Below are 27,490 nucleotides of genomic sequence, written 5' to 3' on the forward strand. Positions count from 1 at the left end.
ACCCCTGCCCCCCGTCAGTGCAGAACGCTCAGCCTGGAGTGGGTGGGGGCAGGTGGCAGGTGAGGGGATCCTAGCTCTCCATGGGGACAGCAACCGCCTTGCTCTGATCCTCGGCCTTCGCCTCCGACTCCCCCGTGGGCAGCAGCAGCGCTGGGCTGGGGCTGGAGTGACGCTGCTTCCTCATGAATGGGAAAACCCTGCCAGAGAGAGCCACAGGTCAGTGCCCAGGGCTTGGGCAGTGAAGGGCAGAGTTAGCATCCAGGGTGAGGTCAGCACCCGGACGGGGGCTATGTGGGATGCGTTTAGTGCCAGGAGTGGGGACAGCGTGGGGTGGGGTTAGCGTCCGGGGCGAGATTAGCACCCAGGGGTGAGTGAGCACCTGGGGTGGGTTAGTGCCTGGGACGGGGCAGTGCTGAGCGAGCTTGGCACAAGCGGGAGGGGGAAGAGCCAAGTAGGGCTGGCACCAGGGAGGGCGGGGCACTGTTAGGGGGCCTGGACCAGCTCTGCACCAGCAAGCCCCTGGCCTCTCCCCTGCTCATCCTGCAGGCCTAGGCTGGGCACCCTGTGTCCTCTGGCTGCCTGGGCCCCACTCACCGTTTCTTGGTCTCTGGGGGCACGATGGCTTCTGCCAGCAGGCTGCGGTACAGCTCCGACTTGAGGAAGCGTGGGTACGAGTCCTGGGGGCAGTGCAAAGCATGAGGAGGGGGGATGAGCCCCAGGCCAGCCCAACTACTGGCCTCCTCACTGCTCTTCTCCCTCCCAGCAACCAGCCCTCCCCACGACCCCTCCCCCACTCCTCAGTGACCAGCCTGGGGGTGCCTCAGTTTCCCCAAGGCAGTTCTTAAGTATCTAGGTGGTGGGATAAGGGTGTATGATCATTGCAGAGCCCTAGAGGTGCAGGGGTCTGGACACAGACAGTGGCCAACACGCTGTTTCCTGGCAACTGATGTCCTAGCCCTTCCCCCCTGCGAGGTGAGAGCTAAAGGGTTGGCGAACAAAGGAATCAGGTGACCTCCTGGCCCGGGAAAAGGTGGGGCTGGAGGTAGTTTCAGTTTGGGGCTGGCTGGAGACATGGAGTGAAGGGCAGATGTGGTTGTCTGGCTCACTGCCCCCCAAAATGGACCCAGCTGAGGGGTCCTGCTCTCTGCACCTACAAGCTCTGTTTTAGACCATGTTCCTGTCGTCTGATAAACCTTTGTTTTACTGGCTGGCTGAGAGTCATGCCTGACTGAGGAGTTGGGGGGCAGGACCCTCTGGCTTCCCCAGGAGCCCCGCCTGAGCGGAGTCGCTGTGGGAAGCGCACGGAGGGGCAGAGGATGCCGAATGCTCCGAGGTCAGACCCAGGAAGGTGGAAGCTGTGTGAGCTGTGTGCCCTGGAGACAGGCTGCTCACAGGAAGGTGACTGCCCCAGAGTCCTGACTGGCTTCATGGGGAGCAGTTCCAGAGCATCGCCCAGGGACTCCGTGACACCCTCCCCCACTTCTCAGTGACCAGCCTGCCCCACGGCCCATCCCCTGCTCCTCAGCCACCACCACACTGACCAGCTTGCCCTGGAGAATGCCCTTCCCCCCCATCCTCCAAGCAGGACCAAAAAAAAAAGAAAAAAAAGGAGCACTGGATAAATTCATGGAGGTTAAGTCCATGAATGGCTATTAGCCAGGATGGGTAAGGAATGGTGTCCCTAGCCTCTGTCTGTCAGAGGGTGGAGATGGATGGCAGGAGAGCGATCACTTGATCATTACCTGTTAAGTTCACTCCCTCTGGGGCACCTGGCATTGGCCACTGTCGGTAGACAGGATACTGGGCCGGATGGACCTTTGGTCTGACCCAGTATAGCCGTTCCTATGTTCTTATGTCCACCCCCACTCTGCCCATGCTCCCGCTCGGGCTGGTAAAGCTGCAGCCCAGTGCCCAGGGCTCTCCCAGCCCCGTGGGTAACCTGGGGCAGCTGAAGCTGAGGAGGAGGTGCCAGTGCCCAGGGGAGGGGCAGGTGTGGGGGCAGGGCCCAGGCCCCCACCTTCTTCATCAGCATGTAGATGTGCATCTGGGCATCATCCATCACGTAGCGATGTGGCGTCTTGATGCCCTCCAGGGTCCTCTCCATGGTCTTGCTGTCGATGTTCACCCAGCGGGTGGCGCCGGGGGCCAGGAACTGCCTGGGGAGCAGGGCACACACCCAGCCTGAGCAGGGCTGGCTCAGGGCCATGCGGAGTGCTCCTGGGCTCCCAGCAAGGGCACCGCAGGGGCAATGGCCAGGGGGCTCCCCCTGCGGGTTCGAGGGGCAGAGGCCATGGGCTCAGACCCCACCCCGAGCCCCATCCACACAGCTCTATCAGGGCACCCACCAGGTCAGCTCAGGTTGGGGGTCGGCAGCTAGAGAGAAGTTGGAGGAGTCCCCTACAGGTTCCCAGGTCCCCAGATCAGCCAAGCCCCACCCCCACCCCCGCCTCCCCACATGCCCTGTGCCCCTCCTGTGCATCTGGGACTGACACCTCCCCCCAGCCTCTCCTGCATGTCTGGGACTGGCACATCCGCCCCCAGGCTCTCCTGCGTGTCTAGGGCTGGTATGCACCCCTCCCCCAGGAGGTGCCAGCTCTCCAGAACCATGCTCCGCACTGTGCTCGGAGCCACAGGAAAGAGCTGCCCCGGGGGACTCCGACGTATAGGCCCCATTGGGCTCTAATGCCTTGCAGAGGGGACCACACACCGCCCCCCTCTGGCTTGACGTGTGGGGTCAAGTGGGGGACAGAGCATGGGACAGGGCACTGAGATAGATGGAGTCCACGATGCAAGCACAGAGGGAGCATGTGGGGGCTTGGCATGGTGGGGGTGTGGCGGGGGCTCGGTGCAGTGGGGTCTCAGGGCGGTGGGGCTCTGTGAGTTGGGGGTGTGGTGGGGCACAGCAGGAGTGTAGTAGGGGATCGCTGTGGCAGGGGCTTGGCACGGTGGGGGTGTGGCAGGGGCTCGGTGCAGTGGGGTCTCAGGGCGGTGGGGCTCTGTGAGTTGGGGGTGTGGTGGGGCACAGCAGGAGTGTAGTAGGGGATCGCTGTGGCAGGGGCTTGGCACGGTGGGGGTGTAGTGGAGGCTGGGCACAGTGGGGGCATGGCGGGGGTGTGATGGGGGCTCAGCAGGGCACTCCCAGATAGATGAAGTCTATGATGTGGGCAGTGTGGGTACAGCAGGGAGCACATGTGGGGCGTGGTGCAGTGGGGCCACGGCCGGGCACTCACTGATAGATGGACTCCACGGTGTCGGCGATGCGGGCCTGCTCCCCGTAGCGCAGCTCCTCACACGCCTCCCAGAAACTCAGGTTCTCGGCTGGCGGGAGAGAGACGCTGTTGGCAGCACAGAGCAGGGAGCAGCCCAGCCATGCGGCTCACGCTCCAGCTGGGCCCCGCAGGGCACAGGTGCCCATGCATCGCTGGTGAGCGAAGGACGGGGAAGATACAACCCCTGTGGGGGCCACGTGCAGAGGAGCCATGTGAAGGAGGATCCCTGCCGGGCGCTCTGCTGCCGGCCGTACCAGCCCCTGGACCCCTGTAAGCCCAGCAGGTGCTTGAGCCGTGGCTGGAGTCCTGTACCCATGGCACTGGAGGGGCTCTCCCTGGAGCTACCCCACAGGAGGGGCCGCAATCCCAGGTGCCTCAGCCAACCCCGGCAAATGGCTCCTCCTGCCAGCAGGGCCCCGTTGAGCAGGAGGGAGGAGCCAGCCCCAGCCTGGCATCGTTGGCCGAAGCCAACCGGGCAGGGTAGGTCGCTCACCGCTGAACTCCTTCTTGAGGAACTCCAACAGCTGCCTGCGGCCCAGCGTGTCACCCAGCAGCTCACTGAAGCTGAAGCCCCAGCGCTCCACGCGCAGCTTGGTCGGCGTTGTCACCCTGCGGGGGAGGGAACCGAGGTCACGGGGGCTCCTGCTGCCACTGACCCCCGCCCTGAGACAGGCTTGAGGGAGCCCCAAGGAGTTCGGCCCTGAGCTGGGGCCCCAGCCCCTCATCCTGAACCAGGCCCACACCTCCCCGTCTGGAGAGTCCCCACTAGCTCAGGCTTAGCAGCACCCCCAGGACCATGGCAGCACCAGGCTGGGCCCAGCCTGCCTGTCATGGTGCCTGGGTTCACAGTGTCCCCCAGTGGCATGGCAAGGTCTCCAAGCAGGCCCCCTGGGCCAGCGTTGATCAGTGACCCTCCCCACAGCACATGGCAATGGGGCAACGACTGAGGGGTCCGGGAACCCAGTGCCCACTGCCTGCAGCACACTGATATTCTTCCGGCCCCTGCCAGCCCCAGTGCTGGGGAGGAACCAGCCACAGGCTGGATCCCCACACTGCGGCCTGTGCTGCCCCCTGCCCCGGACGCTTACGTGGGGGCGTTCATGGCCCAGTACGTGGTGTCGTCCGTGATCCAGGGGTTACTGGGCAGGCAGCCCGACATGATGGGATCGTGGGGCACGTACTGCTCGTTGAATTTGATGTACCTGCCAAGGGAGGAGTGATGGTGAGCACGGCTGGGCTCTCCGCATGGCCTCCGCCCAGCAGACAGGTCCAGCGTGGGGCCGGTGGACCTGGGAGCTGTGCCAAGCAGCACTGGGGAGCAGGCATTGCTGCTGCTCTGTCCCACATGTCCTGCCAGTGCCCCCCAACAGATAGATGGACAGGTAGAGCCTGGCGCCTTGGCAGGCCCAGGAAGGGCTGGTCTCCGAGGCCATAGGCTTGCTTTCCCCTGCTGCCCGGGCGCTCTCTGGGAAGCACTCCCGGATGCCCAGCCTGCTGCTGGTTCCCAGCAAACCCTAAGGATGGGACATGGCTCAGAGCCAGGGCTCCAGCCAGGCCTTGGGGTGTGTGTCATGCTGCACAGATTCTGTCAAAGCCCTTCCCAGCCCCACGGCCCGCTGCACTGCTCTGCATCAGCCCTGGGCATAGGGCCTGGCCCCAGGGCCTGGCCCCAGGGCGATTCCTAGAGGGGCTCCCTGTTTCTGCAAGCACTATGTCACCCCCACAAGCAGCAGGGCCAGGGGCCAGCACAGAGTCAGCTTCTGTCTGTGAGGGTCACACAAGCACCAGCCACAAGAGGCTGCAGTGTAATGCTGAAATATGGACACTGCCACTTTTGGGGGCCCAGGACTGGTCTAGCAGGGGCTGTGGGTCAGGATTGAGGGGCACCGGCAGAGCTGGGGGGTGGAGGGAGCCCCAGGGCTGGGATAGCAGGGGCTGCAGGTCAGGATTGAGGGGGACCAGCAGAGCTGGGTGTAGCTCCAGCCCTGGAATAAAAATCCCACTAGCTAAACCCAGTGGGGCTCTGGGCCTGGGATGCTAATATCCTAGTAGCGCCCCCTGCTGGAAAAGGGAGTCACATCGAGTAGGTGTGGCTCCCACTGGGCACCAACAGCTGAGGGGAGAGCCTAGCGTTATTAGGTGTGAGTGGAGCTGTCTACACCCCCTCCCCCAGAGCCAGGGGCAGCTACAAGGTGTTTGCATGAGTGGCTCAGCCCTGTGCCCAGGGACGGGGATGGAAATGCCACTGAGGCTCCCCGGGGCCTGCCCCACCCCCCACCTGGGGATGGCAACTTACCCCTCCAGGCAAATGGAGGACTTCACGCGGGTCCTGCCCATGGCCTTTCGGCAGCACTCGATCTGGGTGCGGGCGCAGAGAGGAGTGGGGTTGAGGAGAGAACAGCAGTGCCCGGCCAGCCCGAGAAGCAGGGCACAAATCCTGGAGGGACAGGAGCTGCTCCGGCTGTTACCTACCCCCACGCTCCCTGCCAGGCCATGGGGAAACAGCGAGAGCCTGAGCCAAGCCCGGGGTGCCTGAGGCCCAAACCTCCCCACTCCTCAGCCCTTTCTGGACAGATTTAGCAACGCTTCCCCTGCTCCTGGTAGGGCGGGATACAGGGCACAGCCATGGGCGTGGCCCACCCACTCTACACATGCCCCTCAGCCCTGGCACGGCCAACACAGTCCCATGCAGTAGCACTGGCTCAGCCATCGCTGTGGGGTTTCCAGCAGGGTCACGATCATGTCAGGAAACCCACAGGCCTGGCTGGGCGAGCCACGGGCCATCAGCAGCCTCCCTTCCACCAGGCTCCCTGCGGGCCTGGCTGGACGAGCCATGGGCCATCAGCAGCCTCCCCTCTGCCTGGCTCCCTTAGCTCCCTGGGAGGCTCTGCACAGTCCGAGAGCCAAGGCTCTAGGGAGCAGCCTGCCCATCCACTGTCCAGCGTGCGACTGGGCCGGCACCAGCCTCGCACTCACCTCCCGCTTGTAGTAATCCGTGTTCTCGGGCTGAAAGAGACCGACAGAGGAGTGTGAGCACCCAGCCGAGCCCCCAGAAAGGCCTGCTGCGAGCCAAGAGCTCAGCCGTGCCAGCCCTGCCCACAGAGGGTTCACCCCAGCATCTCCAGGCTTGGCTGCTAGCCCGCCTTGAGCCATGCCAACCGCATGCCCATGGCACTCCCAGCTGCATCCCAGCCCAGCCAGACTGGGGCTATGGGCGTTGGGCAGGCTCTGGAGGGCGCTTTGCTCTGCCCACTGGGGCAGCCACACTGCATGGGGCCCCCCACTCCAGCTGGGCCAGGGCCAGCGCAGGGCACAGGCCAGAGCCCCGGGGGAACAGCAGCAGGATTCCAGTCGCCCATACTCCCAGCAGGGGAGAAGGGAAAGCAGCAAGCTGCTCAGCCATGAACCCAACACCAGGGTGATGGGCACCTGCAAATGCCCCCAGCACACATGGGTACCCATCCCCCAGCAGGCAGCTCCTCACCGCACAGGAGGGGAGGGGTCAGGGGCCAGCACTGGCACAGAGCTGCCTGGTACCATACCAGGCGGGTGTCCAAGAGAGCGGGGAGCCAGGCAGCCAGGGGGAAGTGGAGGGCGATGCCCTGGCATGCTGGGCCGTGCAGCCACCAGCTGGCCGGAAAGGATGGCACAACTGCACAGTGCCAGCTGAGAGGGTGCGGCGCCCTGCTGTGCGACTGCCAGCACAAACCCCAGAGCTGCAGCCCCTGGTGCTGCCCAGCCCCATGCTCGGGGTGGGAGATGGGGATCCGGGATGGCCCAGAGCCCTGTTCCAGCCACAAGAGAGCACTGCCCCTCCCCACGGCCTCCTTCCACGCCACCCAGGAGGCACGGTCACCAGCCCAGCCCACGCTCACACATCAGTAAATGGGGGAGCCTGGAATAGAACCCAGGAGTCCTGTCTCCCAGTGCCCTGCTCTAACTGTGTGCACCCCCTAGCCCTGTGCAGCCCGGCCCATCACACAGGCCCCGTCGTGGGCAGCTCTGGGTTAGGAACACTTACTTGGACAGAAGACGAGGCACGAGACAGGAGAAGAGAAGAGAAACAAAGCCAAGCAGTTAGTAAGGAGCCGGCACGACAGACGGACAGGAGAGGAGAGGAGCCCCCGGGGGCTGCGTTAGTGACACCACGACACACAGGACGGGGCACCAATAGCCGCTGAGTGACAAACCCCCCCGAGGCCAGCCATGGCTCTGATGGCGCTCGGCCCCCATCCCAGGGCTGGCTTGGCTAGAGGCCAGGCCCACGGCTCACTGCAGCAAGGGCTCTGGCCAGGCCGGGAACTCCATGCAGTGCCCACGGGGCAGCCACTGGGACTCTTTGCGCCTCTCGGCACCTGCTGACATTGCTCCCCGAGGACGGCGGCTGGCTCTCCTGCCAGGGCTCTGAACAATTGCCGTGGCAGCTCTCTGTGGCCGCTGGGGAGGTGAGGAGAGGGTGCCCAGAGCTGGCAGGCATCGGGCAGGTCACGCTAGGACAGACAGCCCAGGAGCACCAGGCCCAGCCTGTCACCCAAAGCAGCTGGCATGGCCAGGGAGTGGCTGGCTGGGTCAGGCGCTGGCAGAGCAGATTTGTATTCACTGGATAGCCTGGCAATGGTGCACAGGGAGCATCAGGGCCAGAGGGCTGGCAGGGCGGGCACTGGATGCGAGCTAGGGGAGCTGGGGGAGGCCTGGCCCTCAGGGCTCTTGTCTCCCCAGCAGATCTGCGGGGCCCAGCCCACTGTGGATTCCCAGCCCTTAGCAGCGCTGGGGGATTAGTGAGCAGGTGGTGCCCACAGCGGGGAGGACGAACTCCACACACAGGGAGGGGAGAGATCAGAGACAGGGTGGGGAACAGCTGGTAAAGAGATGTTAATACACCTGGGGACTAATCCCAAGCAACCCGGTGATGCTGAGGGGCCCAGGGTGAGAGCAGCAGTGACCTGACTGGAGTTTGCAGTGACTGGGGCTGGGCACAGACAAGATCATGCCCTGGGGGCTCAGGTGCACCCATAGCTACCAGCGGGCCGAGGCGATGCTGGGGGCCATCCTGAGGACAGGAGAGCCAGCATCGCCTCCCCCAGCTCTGGGTTAGGAGAATGGTTGCGCGCTGCTCTCGTGCTTCAGGGCCACGGCCAGTGGCCGCACCAGTCAGCGGGGAGAGTTTCGCTTTCTCTGAAGCGTCAGAGATGGGTCCCAGCTGGGGACGGGCCAGCGGGCTCGGGGTGGGACAGAAAACCCTCCGTCCTTGACACCTGGCCGCTGTGCTCTGATCCCCAGATGTGGGGGCGGGGGCGGCGGGAAGGAATTTCCCCCAGCGCAGATTGGCAGGGACTTTGGGGGGTTTCCAGCTTGGGGCCCATCTGGGCACGTCTCACGTAACCAGTTTTCAGGCACTGGTGCACCGTGGTCCCGCTGGCGAGAGCTGAAGTCCCTGGGCAGGTCTGGACTGGGTGGTCTAATGGGCGCTTCTGGCCTTGAGCTGTGTGAACCTCTGAGCATGAGGAGCTGCCCGTGGGCTCTGGGAGGCTCCCAGACCTGGCTCCACGTCTGTTCCACGTGGCTGTGGGACTCCGCCGGGCCGGGCTAGGGAAGCACGTGGGAGCCCAAGGGAAGCAGCCCTGGCTGGGCCAGTCTTTACCTAGTCGGACTGGGAAGAGCTAAGCAGCTTCTCAGACAGGCCCGACAGCAGCCTGTGGCAGTCTGCTGGGAGCACTGTGCCCCTGCACAAGTGCCCTGGCAAATGGGCAGTGGGGAACAGCCCTTGGCTGGCCCCAGGGCAGGGTGTGGCTGGCACAGAGCTCCTGTCCCAGCAAGAGGGAGGGAGGGAGGTGCACACCCTGACAGGACACTCACCAGCTGCACCCGGCTGATGTGGCAATTCCTCCGCTCCGGCCCATGCTCCATCACGTTCAGGGCTCCCGGCTGCCAGAGGAGAGAAAATGAGGTCAGGACCCCACTGACTGCCTTCCCCAGTCCCCGTAGCTCGCATCCAGTGCCCATCCCGTCACCCCTCTGGCATCGGCCGCCAGGACTCTTGTGCAGAGAACCTACCTCAGCTCTGAAATCCTGGCACAGGGAGCGCCAATCCACCTAGACCTGACCTCATGGGACCGGTGCAGTGCCTGGGGCTCGGCACACTGACACCAACTTAACACGCACCTCGGGGAGCTGCAGCAGGGGCTGGCAGGGCCCGAGGGGCTATGCAGGGGCTCTAGAGCTGGGGGATGCTGAGCGACGGGGTGAGCTCGTCAGCCCATCGGGCTGCGAATGGTCTACTGGGGGGTGGGGGGAGGACTGGGGGCTCCCGCTTGGGGGAAAGTTCACACCACACTGGGCGTGGTCACCCCTTAGCACTTTCCATGCCAGCCTCAGGGCTCCCAGGGGCACAGGGCCCCATGCCCAGGTCCCCGGGCACATGTGGCTACACAGGACCCCTGTACTACAGGCAGCTCTCTTCTCCACCTGTTCCCCATGGGCCCAGGTACCAGAGTCAACGCAGAGCAGGGCCCTCCGTTCAACCCCCAAGCCACGCTCGGCCCTCGGGCTGGCGGCAGGGCCCCAAGGCCAGCTCTTTGTGCTGCCAAGCAGGGTATCAGGGCTAGCTTCTGCCTGGAGATGCGGTAGCCCAGGCTAAGCATGCTGGGATAATCCTGCCATGGTCCCAGGGTCACTGCCAGGAAAGGGGCTGGAAAGCTCCAGGTCTTGTGCAGTCAGACCCACACCAGCCAGCAAACACGCAGTCCGATTTTCAACAGTACCCCCAGGCTGGGGCACCCCCTGCGGCCGGACGGGCGTCTCGAGCAGGGCTGCCCAGTCTGGGGCCCGGGCTCTGCCAGCAGGTGCAGCCACGGAGGGCAGAGTTGGGAGCAGGGCACAGCCAGACACACATGGCAGCAGGCTCAGCACTCTCTGGTTCAGCCCAGTTCCCCAGGGGGTAGCTCTCCATCACAGAAAGAGCCCCTCAAGAAGCCCGCTGCAGCTTGGCCCCATGGATCCCTGGGGGGCTGCAGCCTGGGCCCGGTCCTGCAGTCCCGAGGACACTAGCTATCCTGGAGCTGCCTGGGGCGGGAAATCAGCGCTCCCTGCATGTGGGACGTTTGGACGACAGGTGGCCTTGGGTGCTGCTGCCCCGACGCGCTCCGGACGGGCCCTGCGCTCCCCTTACTTCCCCTCACCCGGCCCCTCCAGCAGGGAAGACCCGGGCGCAGGGCAAAACAGCAATCCTGCCACAGAGCCCAGCCCCTGAGCTGGGAGATCCCCCAGGAACTGCAAGGCCCCGTCTGCCTGCCCAGCCCCCATAGCAGCAGGCGGTGACTGGCATTAGACTAAAGGGAAGGCAGAGGATTTAACGCCAGCTGTTGTGGCCCGCTCCTGTGAGCCGGCGCTAATGCTCTGAGTGCTGCTTGCACCCGTCCTCTGGGAGAGCGCGCCAGGTCGGGCATGGGGGCAGCTGGCCTGGGGGGTTGAGAGGGGAGCTGCGCTCCTGGGCAGAGCTGCAGGGAGCTGGCACAGGGCTGTGTGTGCCCCGCTGTGCTGCACGGCTGGGGAGAGGAGACCCACCCTCTGCGGTGCTGAGCTCTGTGGGGGTGCGGGATTAGTGGAGTGAGGTGCTCGGAACCAGCCAGCACGGAGTGGGGGGAGCAGCCCCAGCTTCCCTGCCATTGAGGGCTCTCCTCCCTGCGCCAGCCCCCAGCTGCTGCCCATGCCCTGGTGAGTTGCAGCCTCATCACACCAAGACACAGGGGTTAAGCCCTGCCAGGGGAGGGACGGCCACCCCCTTCCAGGGCTCTGTGGTACCAGGCTGGGTGCCCCTCAGAGCACTGGAGGGCTGCCCAGAAAGCCAGTGCCCTCTGGTGGGCGGGGAGGGGAGGGGCTGATGCACGCCTAGCTGGGGCAGTCGCTGCCAGCAGGCGGCACCAGGGCAGGCGGGTGGCCTCTAGGCTCGTCACTCACTGCCTGGAGCCAGCACCTGACCCTGTGGGGGTCGGGACAGATGGGGCTCCCCGGAGGTCTCATGGAGGGAGGCCTCAGTGGGCCTCTGAGCTGCCAGCACAGGCAATGATGAGACAACCCCCTGCCCCCAAGGTGGGCTCCGCAGGGCCCCTGTCTCAGCCAGGCTGACTCCGACAGGCTGGGAGGCTGAGTCCCAGGGGCCGGATGCCAGGGTCCCTGAGAATTCCCCCTCACCGCCCCGCCCAGCCTCTGCAGATGTCTGCCCTCAGCTCTGCTATGGCCCAGCTCCTTTCCCTGCAGGGGACGTGCGGGGCTCATGCCCAGCACGGATGGCACTCAGGGCGGCTGTGGCAGTGAGGCAGGTGTGGTGTGCCTGTCCCATGGCTGGAGAAGGGACTGGAATGCAGCTGTCACCCCACCACACAAGGCTGGCCATGCCCCACCTCCGGGGGGTTGCCCGGCCAGCCATGTCTCACCCCACTCCTCCCCAGGGGCTCTGCCCAACCAGCATGCCCCGACCCACCCAGGGGTCCTGCCCCACTGTCCCATCTCGGGGGTCCCACCCTGCCAGCGCACCCCGTCCCTGCCCTGCTCCACCCCAGGGGCTTTGCCCCACCATCATGACCCACCCTGTCTTCTGCTCTGCCCTGGGGTCCCATCCCACCCCAGGGGGTCCCGCCCCACCCTCTGTTCCACCCTGAGGGCCCACCCTGGGGGTCCTGCTCCACTGCCCTGCTCTGTTCTGAGGGTTCTGCCCTGCCGGCACACCTCACCTCGCCCTGCCCCACTCCACCACCCTACCCCAGGAGTCCTGCCCTGCCACCCTACCCTGTGGGCCCCACCCTGAGGGTCCCGCCCCTCTGCCCTGCCCTGCAGGTCCTGCCCTGCTGGCACGCCTCACCCCACCCCACACACCATACCAGGGATCCCGCCCTGCTGGAATGCCTTACCCTGCCCCACCCTGGGGGTCCTGTCCCATCACCTTACCCCGGGGGTCCCATCCCGCTGGCGCACCTTGCCCCTCCACAACCGGGGATCCCACCCTGCCAGTGCACCTCACCCCACCTCATGGGTCCTCCTGCCACCCTCAGGGCTCCCCAGCAGCCCCACCAAGGCGTGCACCCTCCTGCTACGAGGGGCCCCAGGGCTCTGGGCCGGCATGGCCTTACCGGGGGCCTGTTGACCAGCCAGTAGGCCTGCTCCTGGCAGTCTATGACGATACGATCCCCCTTCCGTCGCTGCTTGGCTGCCCTGTCAATAGAAGGGTAGCATCAGAGCACGGCGTTGCCAGGGGCAGCCGCTCACACCAACCCCTTAGCCAGCAGGTGTCACGGAGTGTGGGGGAGTCCAGGCCCTGCACCCCTCTTCCAGGGATTCACTGAGACTCTCAGCCAGTCAGTAAAACAGAAGGTTTGTTGGACAACAGGAACACAGTCCAAAACAGAGCTTGTGGGTACACCCAGGACCCCTCAGTCAAGTCCTTCTGGGGGAGCAGGGAGCTTAGACCCCAGCCCTGGGGTTCCCTGTGTTCCTCCACCCAGCTCCAAACTGAAACTAAAACCCCCCCCAGCAGGCTCTCTCCTGCAGCCTGTCTTCACATTCCTGGGCAGAGGTGTTACCTCCCCCTCCCTCTCCTGGCTCAGGTTACAGGCTCTCAGGTCTCTCATCCCCAGGGCACATTCCCAGGTCAACACTCCCCCCTCCCTGCTGCGTCACATCGTCACATCTCTCCCCCCTTTGAGACTGAACTGAGCGGGGTCACGCTGACCAGTGACCTGGGGAAGTTCGGGGCCACCTCTCTGGGACAGCGCATCCGCTATCAGGTTGGCACTTCCCTTCACGTGGACCACGTCCATGTCGTAATCCTGCAGGAGCAGGCTCCATCTCAGGAGCTTGGCGTTGGCTCCTTTCATCTGGTGCAGACAGGTCAGGGGACAGTGGTCGGTGTAGATGGTGAAGTGTCGCCCGAAGAGATAGGGCTCTAGTTTCTTGAGGGCCCACACCATGGCCATGCACTCCTTCTCGATGGCCGCATAGTGTTGCTCCCGGGGTAGCAACTTCTTGCTCAGGTACAGGATGGGGTGTCTCTCCCCCTTTTCATCCTCCTGCATTAACACCACCCCCAGTCCTGTGTCTGAGGCATCGGTGAACACCACAAAGGGCTTGTCAAAGTCTGGGTTTGCCAGAACTGGGCCACTGACCAGAGCCTTCTGCAGCGCCCGGAAAGCCTCCTGGCACTGCTCGGTCCAGACCACCTTATCTGGCTTCCCCTTCTTGCATAGCTCCGTGATGGGGGTGGCTATGGCGCTAAAGTGGGGCACAAATCTTCGGTAGTATCCTGCCATCCCAATAAAGGCTTGGACCTGCTTTTTGGTGTGGGGAGCGGGCCAGTCTCTGATCACCTCCACCTTGGCTGGTTCCGGCTTTAGGCGGCCGCTCCCCACCCGATGGCCCAGGAAAGATACTTCAGCCATCCCCACCTTGCACTTCTCCGCTTTTACAGTCAGCCGAGCCCCCTGGAGTCGGTCCAGCACTTGGCTAACCTGGGACACGTGGTCCTCCCAGGTCTGGCTAAAGACACAGATGTCATCAATATACGCCACGGCAAAACTCTCCATCCCCCTCAGTAGCTGGTCCACTAGGCGCTGGAAGGTGGCCGGTGCTCCCTTGAGGCCGAAAGGCAGGGTCAGGAACTCATAGAGCCCCAGAGGGGTGATAAAGGCCGATTTCAGCCGAGCCTCTGCATCCAGCGGCACTTGCCAGTAGCCCTTTGTAAGGTCCATGGTGGTAAGGTACCGAGCTCCTCCCAGCTTGTCTAGGAGCTCGTCCGGTCTGGGCATGGGGTAGGCATCTGATACAGTGATGGCATTGAGCTTCCTATAGTCCACACAGAACCGGACCGACCCATCCTTTTTGGGGACCAGCACCACCGGCGAGGCCCAAGGGCTGGCAGATGGCTGGATCACCCCCAGAGCCAGCATGTCCCGGACCTCTCTTTCCAGGTCCTGAGCAGTTTTCCCTGTGACTCGGAAGGGGGAGCATCTTATCGGCGGGTGCGACCCTGTCTGCATTAGTCAGATTAGTGCGTCCAGGCTGGTTGGAAAACAGCTGTTGGTACGGATGCAGCACCCCCCTGACCTCAGCTTGCTGGGCAGGGGTTAGCTGATCCGAGAGGGGAATTGTTTCCAGGGGGGAACCAGCTCTGGTCCCAGGGAATAGATCTACTAAAGGGTCATCTCCCTGCTCCTCCCACTGTCCACACACGGCCAACACCACATTCCCCCTGGCATAATATGGCTTCATCATATTCACATGGTACACCCGGTGGTGGTGCGCCCGGTTCGACAGCTCCACCACATAGTTTACCTCATTGAGCTGCTTGACAACCTTGAAAGGGCCCTCCCAGGCGGCCTGTAGTTTGTTCTTTCTCACAGGGATGAGAACCATCACCTGATCCCCGGTGGCGTAGGCACGGGCCCGCGCCGTGCAGTCATACCAGACCTTCTGCTTCCTCTGGGCTCTGGCCAGATTCTCCCTGGCCAGGCCCATGAGTTCAGCCAGTCTCTCTCAGAAGATCAGAACATACTCCACCACTGACACTCCATCGGGAGTGGCCTTCCCCTCCCATTCGTCTCTCATCAGTTCCAGGGGGCCCCTCACCCTCCTTCCATATAACAGTTTGAAAGGCGAAAATCCGGTAGACTCCTGGGGCACCTCCCTGTACGCAAACAGCAGGTGAGGTAAGTACTTGTCCCAATCCTGCGGGTGCTGGTTCATAAAGGTTTTCAGCAGCATCTTTAGCGTCCCATTGAACCTCTCCACCAGCCCATTGGACTGGGGCTGGTAAGCTGAGGCCCAGTCGTGCCTCATCCCACATTTCTCCCACAAGCACCGGAGCAGGGCCGACATGAAGTTGGAGCCTTGGTCTATCAAGACTTCCTTGGGGAACCCCACTCGGCTGAAAATGGTCAGGAGCGCATCTGCCACGGTGTCTGCTTCAATGGAAGCTAAGGGCACTGCCTCGGGGTAGCGGGTGGCAAAATCTACCACCACCAGAATGTATTTCTTCCCCGACCGGGTCGTCTTGCTGAGAGGCCCCACGATGTCCATGGCCACCTTCTGGAAAGGCTCCTCTATGATGGGTAAAGGTCTCAAAGCCGCTTTCCCCTTGTCCCCGGCCTTCCCCACCCTCTGACTGGGGTCACAGGATTGGCAATACTGCCGGACCGTGGTAAAGACCCAGGGCCAGTAAAAGTTCTGTAGCAACCTCTGCCGGGTGTGCCGGATTCCCTGGTGCCCTGCGAGGGGGGTGTCATGGGCCAGGTACAGGAGCTTGTGGCGATACTTCTGGGGGACCACCAGCTGCCTCCTGATCCCACAGGACTCTACTTCCCTTATGGGAGCCCATTCTCAGTACAGGAATCCCTTCTCCCAAAGGAACCTCTCCTGGCAGCCTCTCCTCATGGTCCGTCCCACACTGAGGTCAGCCAGGTCCCTGAGCTTCCGCAAGGAGGGGTCTTTCCTCAACTTGGCCTGGAACTCAGCGGCTGGGGAAGGGATGGGGCCCGGTTCCCCACCAGTGGCCAGGTCTGAGGCCTCAGCCTCTCTGAGCCATGCCCCTCGGCACTCCCTCCCCACCAGGATAGGGTCCTGTGCCTCCAGTGTGGTACCCTCCCCAAGGTCAGGGCGCAGTGCCTCTGGCTACGGCTCACAACCAGGGCGGTCTGGGGCTTGCTTGGCCAGTCCTCTAGGTCTCCCCCCATCAAAACTTCAGTGGGCAAATGGTGGTGTACCCCCACATCCTTGGGGCCCTCCTTGGCCCCCCATTTCAGGTATACCCTTGCCACAGGCACCTTAAATGGGGTCCCGCCCACCCCTGTCAGGGTCAGGTAGGTGTTGGGCACCACCCGATCTGGGGCCACCACCTCGGGCCGGGCCAGCGTCACCTCCGCGCCCGTATCCCAGTATCCATTGACCTTCCTCCCATCCACCTCCAGGGGAACAAGGCACTCTCTCCGGAGGGACAGCCCCGCGCCCACCCTGTAAACCGAGCACCCTGAGTCCAGAGCCTCCAGCCCTCTGGCGGAGCTGGCCTGGGGTACTCTTCCCTCCGGAGCAGGTGGTAAGCTGGCAGCCCCCCTTGCCTGGGTCGTCTGCCCCTCGTCCAGCTGAGTCCCTACCCAGTTAACCCTGGGTAGGTTGGGTCTGCTCAATTTGTCCCTGAGCCCGGGGCACTGGGTCTGTACGTGGCCTCTCTGGCCACAGTGATAGCAGCTCAGGTCATGTTGGTCCCCTCGAGTGGGCTGGAGGGGCCCGACGCCAGGCGTTCCCCTTTGGAGGGGGTTCTCCCCATTTCCCCGCTGGGAGGCCCCCTGGTGACTCTCTCTCTGCATCGTGCCCCTCTGCCTGTTCTTTTGGGACTCCTCCCTGCTACCCGCTGACCGACTGTTCACAAACTCGTCGGCCAGCTGCCCTGCGTGCTGGGGGTTCTCTAGCTTTTTGTCCACCAACCACAGCCTCAGGTCGAAGGGCACTGTTCATACAGTTGCTCCAGTACAATTAGGTCAAGCAGGTCCTCTTTAGCTTGGGCCCCAGATGTCCACTTGCGGGCATACCCCTGCATCCGGTTGACCAGTTGTAGGTAGGTGACCTCAGGCGTTTTACGCTGACTCCGGAACCTTCTCCGGTACATCTCGGGGGTCAGCCCAAACTCACTGAGCAGGGCCTGTTTGAACAGTTCGTAGTCCCCTGCCTCCGGCCCTGTCATTCGGCTGTACACCTCCACGGCTTTGGGGTCCAGTAAGGGGGTGAGAAACTGGAGCTTGTCTGCAGGGTCAACCCTGTGCAGCTCGCAGGCATTCTCAAAGGCCGTCAGGAAGCTATCTATGTCCTCCCCCTCCTTCCGCTGGGCCAGGAAGCACTTATCAAAGTTCCTTGCAGTCTTGGGTCCCCCCGCACTCACCGCAGCCGGGGCCCCACTGCTCCTCAGCCTGGCCAGCTCCAGTTCATGCTGTCTTTGTTTCTCCTTCTCCTGACGTTCCCTCTCCTTCTCCTTCTGCTCATGTTGACGTTGTTTCTCCTCATGTTGACGTTGTTTCTCCTCATGTTGTTTTTCATGATCCTCCAGCTCCCTCATTTTCATCTCCCTCTCCCATTCCAGCCGCCTCCGCTCCAGGGATGGGGAGATTCGCCGGGAGGATCCCCTGCTGGCTGCCGGGGTTAGGGTGCCCTCGGTATTCGCTGGGCTTTCCCCAACCCCTCCCCCAGGCATAGGTAGGAAGGGTCTCGGGATGTCCTGGGCAGCAGTCTGACCCCTCCCAGCCTGGTCAGGCCCCAGGGCCCACGCTGCGTCCGCCAGGCGGCTTCCCTCAGGGGCAGGGATCGGGTCATCCAAGCGATCCCTCTCCTCCAACTGGACAATCAGCTGTTCCTTGGTGGACCTCCCGATGCGCAGCCCCCTCTGCCTGCACAGCTCCACCAGGTCACTCTTAAGGCGTTTAGCGTACATCTCCCTGCTGGCCACTCGCAGGCCGGGCAGCTTTCTACGGTTTCCAGGAAAAGCCCCTCGTGTGCCAGTCCTTCTTGAGGTCACCACCTCTTTGCCAGGGTCGAGCTGCAGACTCCTCCGCCCCTGGGACTGCTCGCTGCGATCCCCCGGGGGACCCTGTTACTGCAAAAGTCCTTCTCTCTGGTCACACGCTCCCAGGGGTTAACCGCCCCATGAAACCATCTCTCTCTGAATCTTCAGCACACCTGGTCCCCGTCAATCCCCCTTCGTTTTACTGTTCCCCAGTCACTTACTGCAGGAAGCGCCGTTCACGGGGTGCAGGACATCCCACCACTGCCACCAGTTGTCACGGAGTGTGGGGGAGTCCAGGCCCTGCACCCCTCTTCCAGGGATTCACTGAGACTCTCAGCCAGTCAGTAAAACAGAAGGTTTATTGGACAACAGGAACACAGTCCAAAACAGAGCTTGTGGGTACACCCAGGACCCCTCAGTCAAGTCCTTCTGGGGGAGCAGGGAGCTTAGACCCCAGCCCTGGGGTTCCCTGTGTTCCTCCACCCAGCTCCAAACTGAAACTAAACCCCCCCCCAGCAGGCTCTCTCCTGCAGCCTGTCTTCACATTCCTGGGCAGAGGTGTTACCTCCCCCTCCCCTTTCTGGCTCAGGTTACAGGCTTGCAGGTCTCCCATCCCCAGGGCACATTCCCAGGTCAACACTCCGCCCTCCCTGCTGCGTCACATGGTCACAGCAGGGCAGACGGCTTCTGGCACCTCCAGGGGAGGGGGGGGAGGAGAATCATGCCAGGCCTTGGCCTTCCCCCATGTGGGGCAATGGAAGCTCCAGGCCCTGCCTCGCCCAGAGGGGTGCCCGCACTCATGTCCAGTGCTTGAACGCACCCGCCTGGCTCCATAATTGTCCTGCCAAGATTGGCAGCTCCCTCGGCCTTCCTCCCAAACGCCATGCTCAGGCAGAGCCGCCCTGGGCTCCAGTGCTTGGACACCCCAGTCCCTGCTTCACTCAGCCAAGCTGTGGTTGTGGTTGGGTTGGGCACTGACCTGGGCGACAAGCCCCTACAGCTGGCCCTGCCCCCAGGCACCAGGGCAGAAACACTGCAGCCTCTGAGCAGCCACTCCCAGCACCTGCCCCAGGAGGCGGCGGGAGGGAGCTGGCCAGGCCGTGAGCAGCCGCTAGCTGGGCCCGAGGCCCTTCCAGTCTGTCAGGCGTCCCTGCGGTGGTCACTCACCAGCGCCCGGCTGGAAGGATTTCCCGCCCCACTGTGCTGGGTTCATTCTCAGCACTCAGCAACGGCTTAGTATCCAGGCCCCACGGGCTCCCTGGTGGAAGAGGCCCGGGGAAGCTGGGGGCGAGGGCAGCTGGGAAGGGTGGGAGGAGGTTTGTAAGGGTGGATCAGCAGGGAAACTGTTAACAATGCAACCACTGGAATTCAGATCATCTGTGCTTCACAGACACAGCTCACCCTGGCCAGATTCCCTTGGGTCTGCGCCCTGCTCAGCCATTCACGCTAGGGCAAAGCGGGTGTGAGATGATCCGCTCAGAGGGTAGGCGGGCACTGGTGCTAATGACTGCCCAAGGTACTGGGTGACTGGCCTATGGGCTCAGACTGCCAGTGGGCACAGGCACACAGCTTGGCATTAGTGCTCATGGTTCTGTTTGGACCTGGGGGAGCCCATGATTTTGGGAGGCCACGCGGGGATGGGCCTGGGTGCCAGTGAGTGCCGAGCCCCCAACACATACAGCACCCCCTACTGGTCACTTTGCAGCGTGACTCTGCAGCAGAGGTCATCAAATTGCCACAGCCCTGGGCATACTGATGCCAGCTGAGCCAACATGGGTGGGCAAAGCACTACTTGGGCCTGGGCTCCCCCCAGCCATGCTGCAGTGCTGGGGTTCGGTCCACTGGATGGGACTCACCGGAGCTGCTCCCGCGCCTGCATCACCACAAAATCCCAGGTGTGATTGATCCTCTTGTGCAGCAGGTTGTAGTTATCCTAAAGCGAGTGTAAAAGGCAGTCAGTTGGGCTGGCCCTTCCCCCACAGGGCTCCCCAGACGGACCCATGCCAAGCAGAGGTGTGGGGCCCCCAAACCCAAATTCAAAGGGCTCTCCAGCGCTGCCTCTGCCTGCAGCCTCCTAAGCTCACCAGGACTCCCAATCCATTGACTCCCCTCATCTGCTCCCTGACCGTCCACAGCCCCCTGCTGTCCCATCCTGGGCTCCCACCACAGCTCCACCCATGCCCCTTAATCCCAACCCCCCATATTTCAGACATGGGCTTGTGTTAAGGAGAGACTCAGAAGTGGCTCAGGTGAGACAAATGTCCACTAGGGGCTAAGCTCAAACTCACTGCACTTGTGACCTAAAGCGGGTTCGGATTTGCTGACATCTCTCCTGGGCGGACGCTCAGTTTCCTGGCCCCCCTCCCCCCCCATCCCTGTGCCCCACAGGGCTGTGATGGACTGCAATGGGCAGAGCTCATACCTTCTCGTGGTCTATCAGGTCACCCTGCTTGCGGATGTTCTTCTTTGCCAGGTAGATTGCTGCAGCGAGGAAGAAGGGCTGTGTCAGGGTGGGGAGCCCTTGAGGAGGGGGAGCCCATGGCCACAGAGCTGGGTGGCCCTGGCAGCCTGGGCCTGGCACTGCCTCGGCTTTGATCTCTCAGGAGGAGTCATGCTACTGGGCGCCCGTTCCCCTTTGCCCATGCCCCCCCAGGGGAGACCCTTTCCCCTCTGTACTAGGAGGATGGCATCAGGCACGGTCAGGGGCTTGCCCATGCTCTCAGGGCCAAGATCAGAAGGCAGGACACCAGGCCTCCAGCCCTGGGCTCTGGCTACGTCTCCCCCAGATGGGACTCTGGGGAACAGGAGTCAAACACAGCATGTCCCAATGGAGGGGGGGGCACCGGCTTGGGGAACTACAGGGCCCATGGACACCACGCTGGGACGGGGCCTTCCCTGCTCACATGGCAGCTGGCAGCCTGCACCCCAGAGCCGTGTTTCCTGCAGATAGGGGGTGAGCAGGGAGGGCAAGGAGCACAGGGCAACCCTGGCTGCTGCCAGAACCTGGCCATGGAGACAGGCCTGATGAGCCAGGCAGCCTGTACGCTGCGTGGGGCAGGGAGAGACGACACCCACCATAATCCAGTTCTGTGGCCGGCCACTTGGAGCTTGTCCAGAAATAAGGAGTCTGTGGACAGACAGAGACAGACACTGAGCGGGAGCTGCGAGGGTGGGTTGCTGGCCCTGGCCCCACTGGGGAAGGATCTGTGCCAGGACTCACTGGGCTGGGGATGGGTCTGGTAATGAGCCAGATCAACACCGCCAACAACCAGGCTCCTGGGGAAACTGCGGGAAAGCTCCAGGCCAGAGATGTGGGAGCAGATGCCCTCAGGACAGCCCTTCTCCACGGGCTGGGCTTCTCTGGCCACAGCTACAGGACACAACCCAGCCAGCCGGGCAGAACCTGGTGAGCCCCAGTCGTGCAGCCCCTCTGCTCACAGGCAGAGCACAGCAGACTTCCCTGCACGCCCGCCAGCCTGCCTCTGGGGACGCGTCCCGCTGTGCTCAGAAGCAGTGCATCCTGGGAGATTTCAGAAGGTGCCTGCTCACATTCACTGGGGCTCCCTGCCAAAGGGGTCTCTGCCAGGATGGGAGACTCTCCCTCCACAGCTGCTCCTGCAGCGCCCCCAGCCCTGGGCATCTGCAGGGGCACAATGGAGCAGTGCAGGGGGCTCCCAGGGGTGCTGCCTGTCCAGTGCCCACGAGGCTGGAACAGCCCTAAAGCTGGGGTCTCACTCCCATGGTCCCCGCATCGATCGCAGGCCCCAGGCCGGGCTCTGTCAAACCACATGACAAGGGCTCTGCAGCCGCTTCCCACTGAGCATGGTGCTGTCACACATCATGCTCCTCAGGCTGGTCCTCTCCAAAGGGCACTCACCTGGGCTGGGCCCCTTTAAACTCCCTGTCCCCAACCCTGCAGGGAGTGCGCCCGCCTGGGTGCTGGGGTGTGACAGCCCTCACTGGCCAGCAAGAGGCTGCTGCTGCTGGGCCGGGCTCGGGCGGTGCTTCCCGGGGTGAGAACAGAGCCTAGGCGGCAGGTGGCAGGTCCCACATGAGGGGGGCAGGGAGCCCGCTCCCAGGTGGCTCACTCACCCTGTACATAGCCCTGTCCAGCTAGGATTGACCCGCTAGTGTGATAAAGGAGAAGGGCCAGGCAGGCTGGGTGGGCCCTGGATTCAGTCATAGAGCAGAGTGCCCATGCTACGGCCTAGGCTCCGGGCAGGACCCTCTAGGTGGGTAACATTAGCCTGATGCCATGCCCTGCAGGGACGGTGCAACGGGCACATACTGGCTGCCAGCCCCAGTCTCTGCAGGGCCTGCCCTTGGCACAGCTCAGTATGTTGGGGGCATAAAGAAACCTAGAGCGAGCGCTTCACTGGGAACAGGCCTACCTGGAACCTGTAGGGGGAGTCGTCGGCCCGGAGCACCAGGCTGCGGGGGTCCTTTAAGGGGTAGATGTAGCCATGCTTCACAAGGAGGTTGCCGAGATGCAGGGACTCTGCAGGAGAGAGCGTAACTGGGGGCTAGGAGAAGAGGGGGCAGCTCCCTTCTGCCCCGCGCTGGGCCTGCGCCTCCCACCTGCACCAGAGCCTCTTCCATCCCCACGCGGTGCCTCAGTTTCCCTGAAATCCTTCTTCAGGTGTGTAGCGAAACCCGCGCATGCTGCTGGCTCAAGTGCAGCCCACTTACCTAATGAGCCGGGTGGGCTGCCCCTGGAGCCATGCCCCCAGCCTGGCTGGAGAGCCAGAGAGCCCCTGTCACCAGGGATCAGCAGTATCTAGCCAGCATTGCTCTGCAGGGCTCCTCACAGCCATTGCAGAGAAGAGCCCCGCACCTCCTCCCTGACCTCTTGGCTGTTGAGACGATCAGGGCTGAGCGCGGGAGAGAGGATGGAAGGATGGTGCCCTGAACATGCCAATCTGCACGCCGGTTCCCAGGGGCCCAGAAGAGCAGATGGGACCTGCCTGCACCAGGGCTGCTGCCATCCCGAGGAGCCCAGCCTGGCACAGAGCCCACAGCACAACCCAGCAAGAGCCCATCACGATTCAGCCCCAGCACAGCCCCACCTGCTGGCTATGAGGCTGCGCGCAAGGTGGGGACAGAGTTTCTGGTCCCTTTCATCAGCCAGCGGAGCACGTCCCAAAGGCAGCTTGGCCTCCAGGCCCCATGGCCCTGCTCCACCCAGAGCTGTGCAACAGGGGGTGGGGTGAAGCAGGGGAGACGGGCAGAGCCCAGCACGGGGTCAGGACAAGAGGGAAGGGCAAGAATGGGGCAAAGACACAAAGATGAAAGCAGCAGGTTCCGAGCAGAGAAATAAAGGAGGGTCCCTGCTTTCCCAGAGCAAGAGAACGCAGCCCCTCCCCATGGCGTTCACACCAGCCCACTCCAGCAAGCCCAGGGGAGAGGGGTGTTCTCTGCCCAGGAATGCCTGGTCCAAGTGCTCCCTGCCCATGGCGAGTGCCAGCTGCACCAGGCCCTCCCGCAGGCATGGCAGGGGCCACCCAGCCAAGTGTGGCCAGGGCAAGGACTTGCAGGTAGCGGGGTGCAGAGCTTTCACAGCAGCCGGGGCCATTTGGGGGGCAGTGGTGGTGACTGTCCCCAGCTGGGTCCAGGTGCTGGGAGCCCAAAATGCTCGCAGGGCAGCCCAGATGGGGACTCTGCAGCAGCTGGCTCTCCCCTGTCCAAGCTGCGCCCAGACCACAGCCCAGGCCGTGCACGGTCCCCCACTCAGCTCTCTGCGTTTCACTGCACCTGGTCCAGCCCCAAAGCAGGGCAGCTGGGAGCTCTGACCCCGCCTGGCTGGGCAGCTGCCTGGTGGTGCAGCCATGAGGAGCTGCTGGGTGGGTGAACCCTGCCTGCTAACATGGGGAGTGCCCGGCTCCCCGAGAGCCAGACCAACCCAGAACCACCTCCTGCTGGCTGTGCTGCTCTGGCAGATGTGGGGAGGCTGGAGTACAGGAAGGCAGGGGCTGGGAACGCAGAACAGGAGTTCCCTTGTGGGGCAGGGCTGGTTATAGGAGAGAGCAGGGCCCTAGGAACGCTGTGGGGTCAAATAAAGCCTGCCAGGGAGCTGGCCGGAAACTGTCAGCGCTGGCGGCTCGCGGCTGGGGGCCAAGGTGCTGAGTGGCCCATTCCCATTAGCTCCTAACCCTGTCCCAGGGACAGCGCACACCTGGTTGGGGAGAAAGGGGGCGTCCCTCTGGGTGCCAGAACCCCAGCACTGTCTACCCTCGCTCCCTCCCTCTGGGCCCAGAGCACAGCTCACCATCGTGTGGGCTCGCCCCCTGCGCCATGGGGAAGGAGGGAACATAAACCCGGCTGGCTGCTCCCATCCCACTGAGCAGGCAAAGCCAAGCAGCACACAGAGGTCAGGGGACATCAAACCCCACTGGGCCTGCTATGACCCCGCCCCCCTGGTAAGCCAGTGGGAAGTAGGCCCTGGCTATGTCTGCTGGGCTAGAGGCCAGGCAGTCTGAGGTGTTTAAATCACTTTGGCCAGATCCTTTCTTTGCTGGACGATCTCTCCCCACCACTGCGGCCATGGGACTGCAGATCGGGATTCGTAGCACCCACTCCCTCCTCAGAGCTGGGGCCAGCCCCAGGCCCGATTGGCAGCCCCCAGCCACGGCTCTCTTGGAGGGGAGCTGACTGCCAGGCCAGGGAAACACTGAGGGGCAGATGCTGCCCATGGCGGCAGTAACATGGGCCCCACACACCATGCTGGCGGGGACGGTTCTGTGCCCTCAGCACCAGGCTGGAAACAGAGATTCATATCCCAGTTGGGGGTGGGGGGGGCATATCTTGGCCTGGACATGCCTGCCTCACTGCTGCACTGCACAAGGCAGGCAGCCATCATACCCCACCCCTGAAGTGGCTGCAGTTTAAGTCCACTGAGTGTTACTGGGCATCTCTCTCTCTCGCTCCACTTTTAGGTCAATGTGCCCGCAGCTAAGCAGTCCCAGAGGCTCTGAGGATGGGCACCAGGGAGACGGTCCAGCAGACAGGCTGGGGCAGGCTGGCCATGGGAGCCATGTCGCCCCACAGCACCCTGACTTTGGTGGCTCATTCTTGGCCTTCACGCTGGTTGAACTGTACCTCTGCACCCGCTGCATTGCAGCCCCTTCCCTGCGCTCTGGGGCTCAGACCCGGCGGCAGCAGCCGGGAGAGCTGCCTATCTCACAGGCTCCGGGAGAGGCCTGGCTGGGCCAGCCCTGGGGCAGGCTAATGCAGACCTAGCGAGGCTCTTTCCCATGCCTGCTGTGCCCCTGGCAGCACACCAGGCTCTATGGGGAGAAGAGGGGGGTGGCTTGGGCAAGCATCCTGATGAGGCAGCCTGGCGATACAGGGGCCAGATCGGGGCCTGGCATTGCCTTGGCCCAGTAGGGGAGTTGGCAGAGCTCACGTCTACAAGTTCTGCAAAGGAAGTGAGTGGGTCTCATCTGCCCCCCGCCCCCTGCAGGGATACAGTCTCTGAATACCTGTCCTGTAGGGGTGGGGGGCCTGATACCAATGGCACAGTGCCTGTCGGGGGGGTGGACGGACACTCACCCTCCTCGGAGATGGCGTACTTCTGGATGAGCCACTCCACGATGTCGTTACCTGGGGGACAGGAGTGCCCGGCATTAGGGGGCGAGCTCTCAGACAGGAGACCGGGCCGGCTGGCGGCGCTGCCCTGGGCCAGCACAGCTGGGCGGGGACTGGTGCTGGCACAGCCGGGCACTGTCACCCATGAGGTAAGGGGTGCCCCGTCCTCGGGGGGGGGTGCCAAACTGCAAGCACAGGGGACAGCGAGTCAGAAGTGAGGGGCGTTGACACAATCCCCACACCTGTGTATAAAGGTGACGCAGGCGTGGGGCGGGGCAAGCCCAGGGGGTGAGGTGGGGGTGGGGCAGAGGCAGAGATGCGGGAGTGGGGAGGGGATCAGGGCTGGGAGGGGTGGCAAGGGGGTAGGGTAAGGGGACAGCCAGGGGAGTAATGCAAGGGTGGGGAGGCAGGTCAAGGGGGTGACATGGGGGCCGGGGAGGGTCATAGCTGCGGGGCTGACACATGGGTGGGGTGGGACAGGGGAGTAACACAGGGGTGAGAGGATGTCAGGACCAGGGGGACAGTGGTGATGCAGGGATGGGGCAGTCAGGGCCAGGGGGGAGGGGTGATGCGGGGCTGACGGGAGGTCAGGGCCAAGGGAGGGACGGGGAGCGAGGAAGGGGGTTGTGACCAGGGGGTGATGTGGGGGTGGGGCAGTCAGGGTCAGATAGGAGTGGGGAAGGGCTGCTGGCCTCCTTGTCCCTGCCTGTGCTGGACCCCACCCAGCCCCAGCCGCTCTTTTCTGTGCCTGCCAGGCCAGCAGCAGTGAGCGCACCAGGGCCCAGCCCGGCCAGAGCCAGCTCCCCACTCAGCCCCATGCACCACTGCCCACACGGAGCTGCCTGGGAGCCTCCAAGCCCCAGCCTCCCCCAGAGCTGCTCCTTGGAGCCTGTGCTCTCAGGTCCAGGATGCGGCTCAGTGGGCTGGGAGCAGCCACATACTGTGCACACCCCCACCGTGCACGCAGTGTGAGCTCACAGTGATCACCACACACTGTGCACACCCCCACCGTGCACGCAGTGTGCGCTCACAGTGATCACCACACACTGTGCACACCCCCACCGTGCACGCAGTGTGAGCTCACAGTGATCACCACACACTGTGCACACCCCCACCGTGCACGCAGTGTGAGCTCACAGTGATCACCACACACTGTGCACACCCCCACCGTGCACGCAGTGTGAGCTCACAGTGATCACCACACACTGTGCACACCCCCACCGTGCACGCAGTGTGAGCTCACAGTGATCACCACACACACAGTCCGTGCACACAGACCCAGGCACCAGTGTGCGCTTAGAGTGATCACCACATACAAAGTGTGTGCCCCCCACCATGCACACAGAGTGTGCCCATAGTGATCACCACACAGTGCACACCATGCATGGAGTGAACACTCACAGCGATCATCGCGTACACGGTGCACGCATCCCCTCCATGCACACAGTGCGTGCTCCCACACACACACCATATACATGGTGTACACACCCATGGCTAGCCCCCAGTGCCTGAACACACACACACACACTGTGCACTTACAGTGCCATGCGCATGCCATAGTGCTTGCACACTCCACACACATCACACAACCTCCCCTCCCCAATCACCCATGCCTCACACAGTGTGCAATCACATCAACACCCCCCCACTCCAAACACACTCAGAGCCCTTGCCCAGAGGATGGCAGTGGGGGGAGCTGCAGTGCAAGGCACACTCATTACCCTAGCACTCCCACACACTCACAGCTGCTCTGTGCTCTCATATCCAGGGCACAGTGCAGATGCACAGTGAGCAATGGCAGGGTCTCCCCGCTGAGTCACCAGTGCCCGGGGCTGACTGGCTCAGGCCGGGCTGGGGGGCGACAGAGTGGAGGGGATGGCACGGCAGGAGAGGGGATAGCAAGGCAGATGACTGACAGCCCCGGGGGCACGAGAGCTGCGTGCAGGGAGGGGGCAGGCCAGAAGTCTGGCAGCACTCACCAGTCATGGCGTGTGGGATCACTGTTATCAGCAGGCGCTGGTTTCTCATCTTGATGCCCATGTCGGGATCCTGCATGCTTACGATCACATGCTCCATCTGGGGGAGAGAGCAGCTGAGACGC

The 27,490-nt window shown here is 63.3% G+C and overlaps 1 protein-coding gene across 2 annotated transcripts; it reads right to left on the reverse strand.

Moving 5' to 3' along the window:
* On the reverse strand, positions 1–27,483 carry RGS11 (regulator of G protein signaling 11). 2 transcript variants are annotated; one of them, XM_077828386.1, is made up of 16 exons: positions 27,369–27,483; positions 25,354–25,404; positions 22,197–22,303; positions 20,881–20,932; positions 20,228–20,286; positions 19,662–19,738; positions 12,395–12,476; positions 9,126–9,194; positions 6,246–6,275; positions 5,566–5,627; positions 4,358–4,471; positions 3,763–3,878; positions 3,231–3,318; positions 2,018–2,156; positions 595–677; positions 1–197 (listed from the first exon to the last, which is right to left on the reverse strand). In XM_077828386.1, the coding sequence occupies exons 1-16, from the start codon at positions 27,463–27,465 to the stop codon at positions 71–73; spliced, it is 1,353 nt and encodes a 450-aa protein (XP_077684512.1). In that variant the 5' UTR covers positions 27,466–27,483; the 3' UTR covers positions 1–70. The 2 variants fall into 2 exon arrangements, with proteins under 2 accessions (XP_077684512.1, XP_077684511.1); XM_077828385.1 differs by lacking the exon at positions 20,881–20,932 and having other exon boundaries at positions 20,228–20,305; positions 27,369–27,465.
* Between the last annotated feature and the right edge of the window lie 7 nt (positions 27,484–27,490).

This window comes from Eretmochelys imbricata, chromosome 10 (assembly GCF_965152235.1).
Source record: "Eretmochelys imbricata isolate rEreImb1 chromosome 10, rEreImb1.hap1, whole genome shotgun sequence".
Lineage (NCBI taxonomy): Eukaryota > Metazoa > Chordata > Testudines > Cheloniidae > Eretmochelys > Eretmochelys imbricata.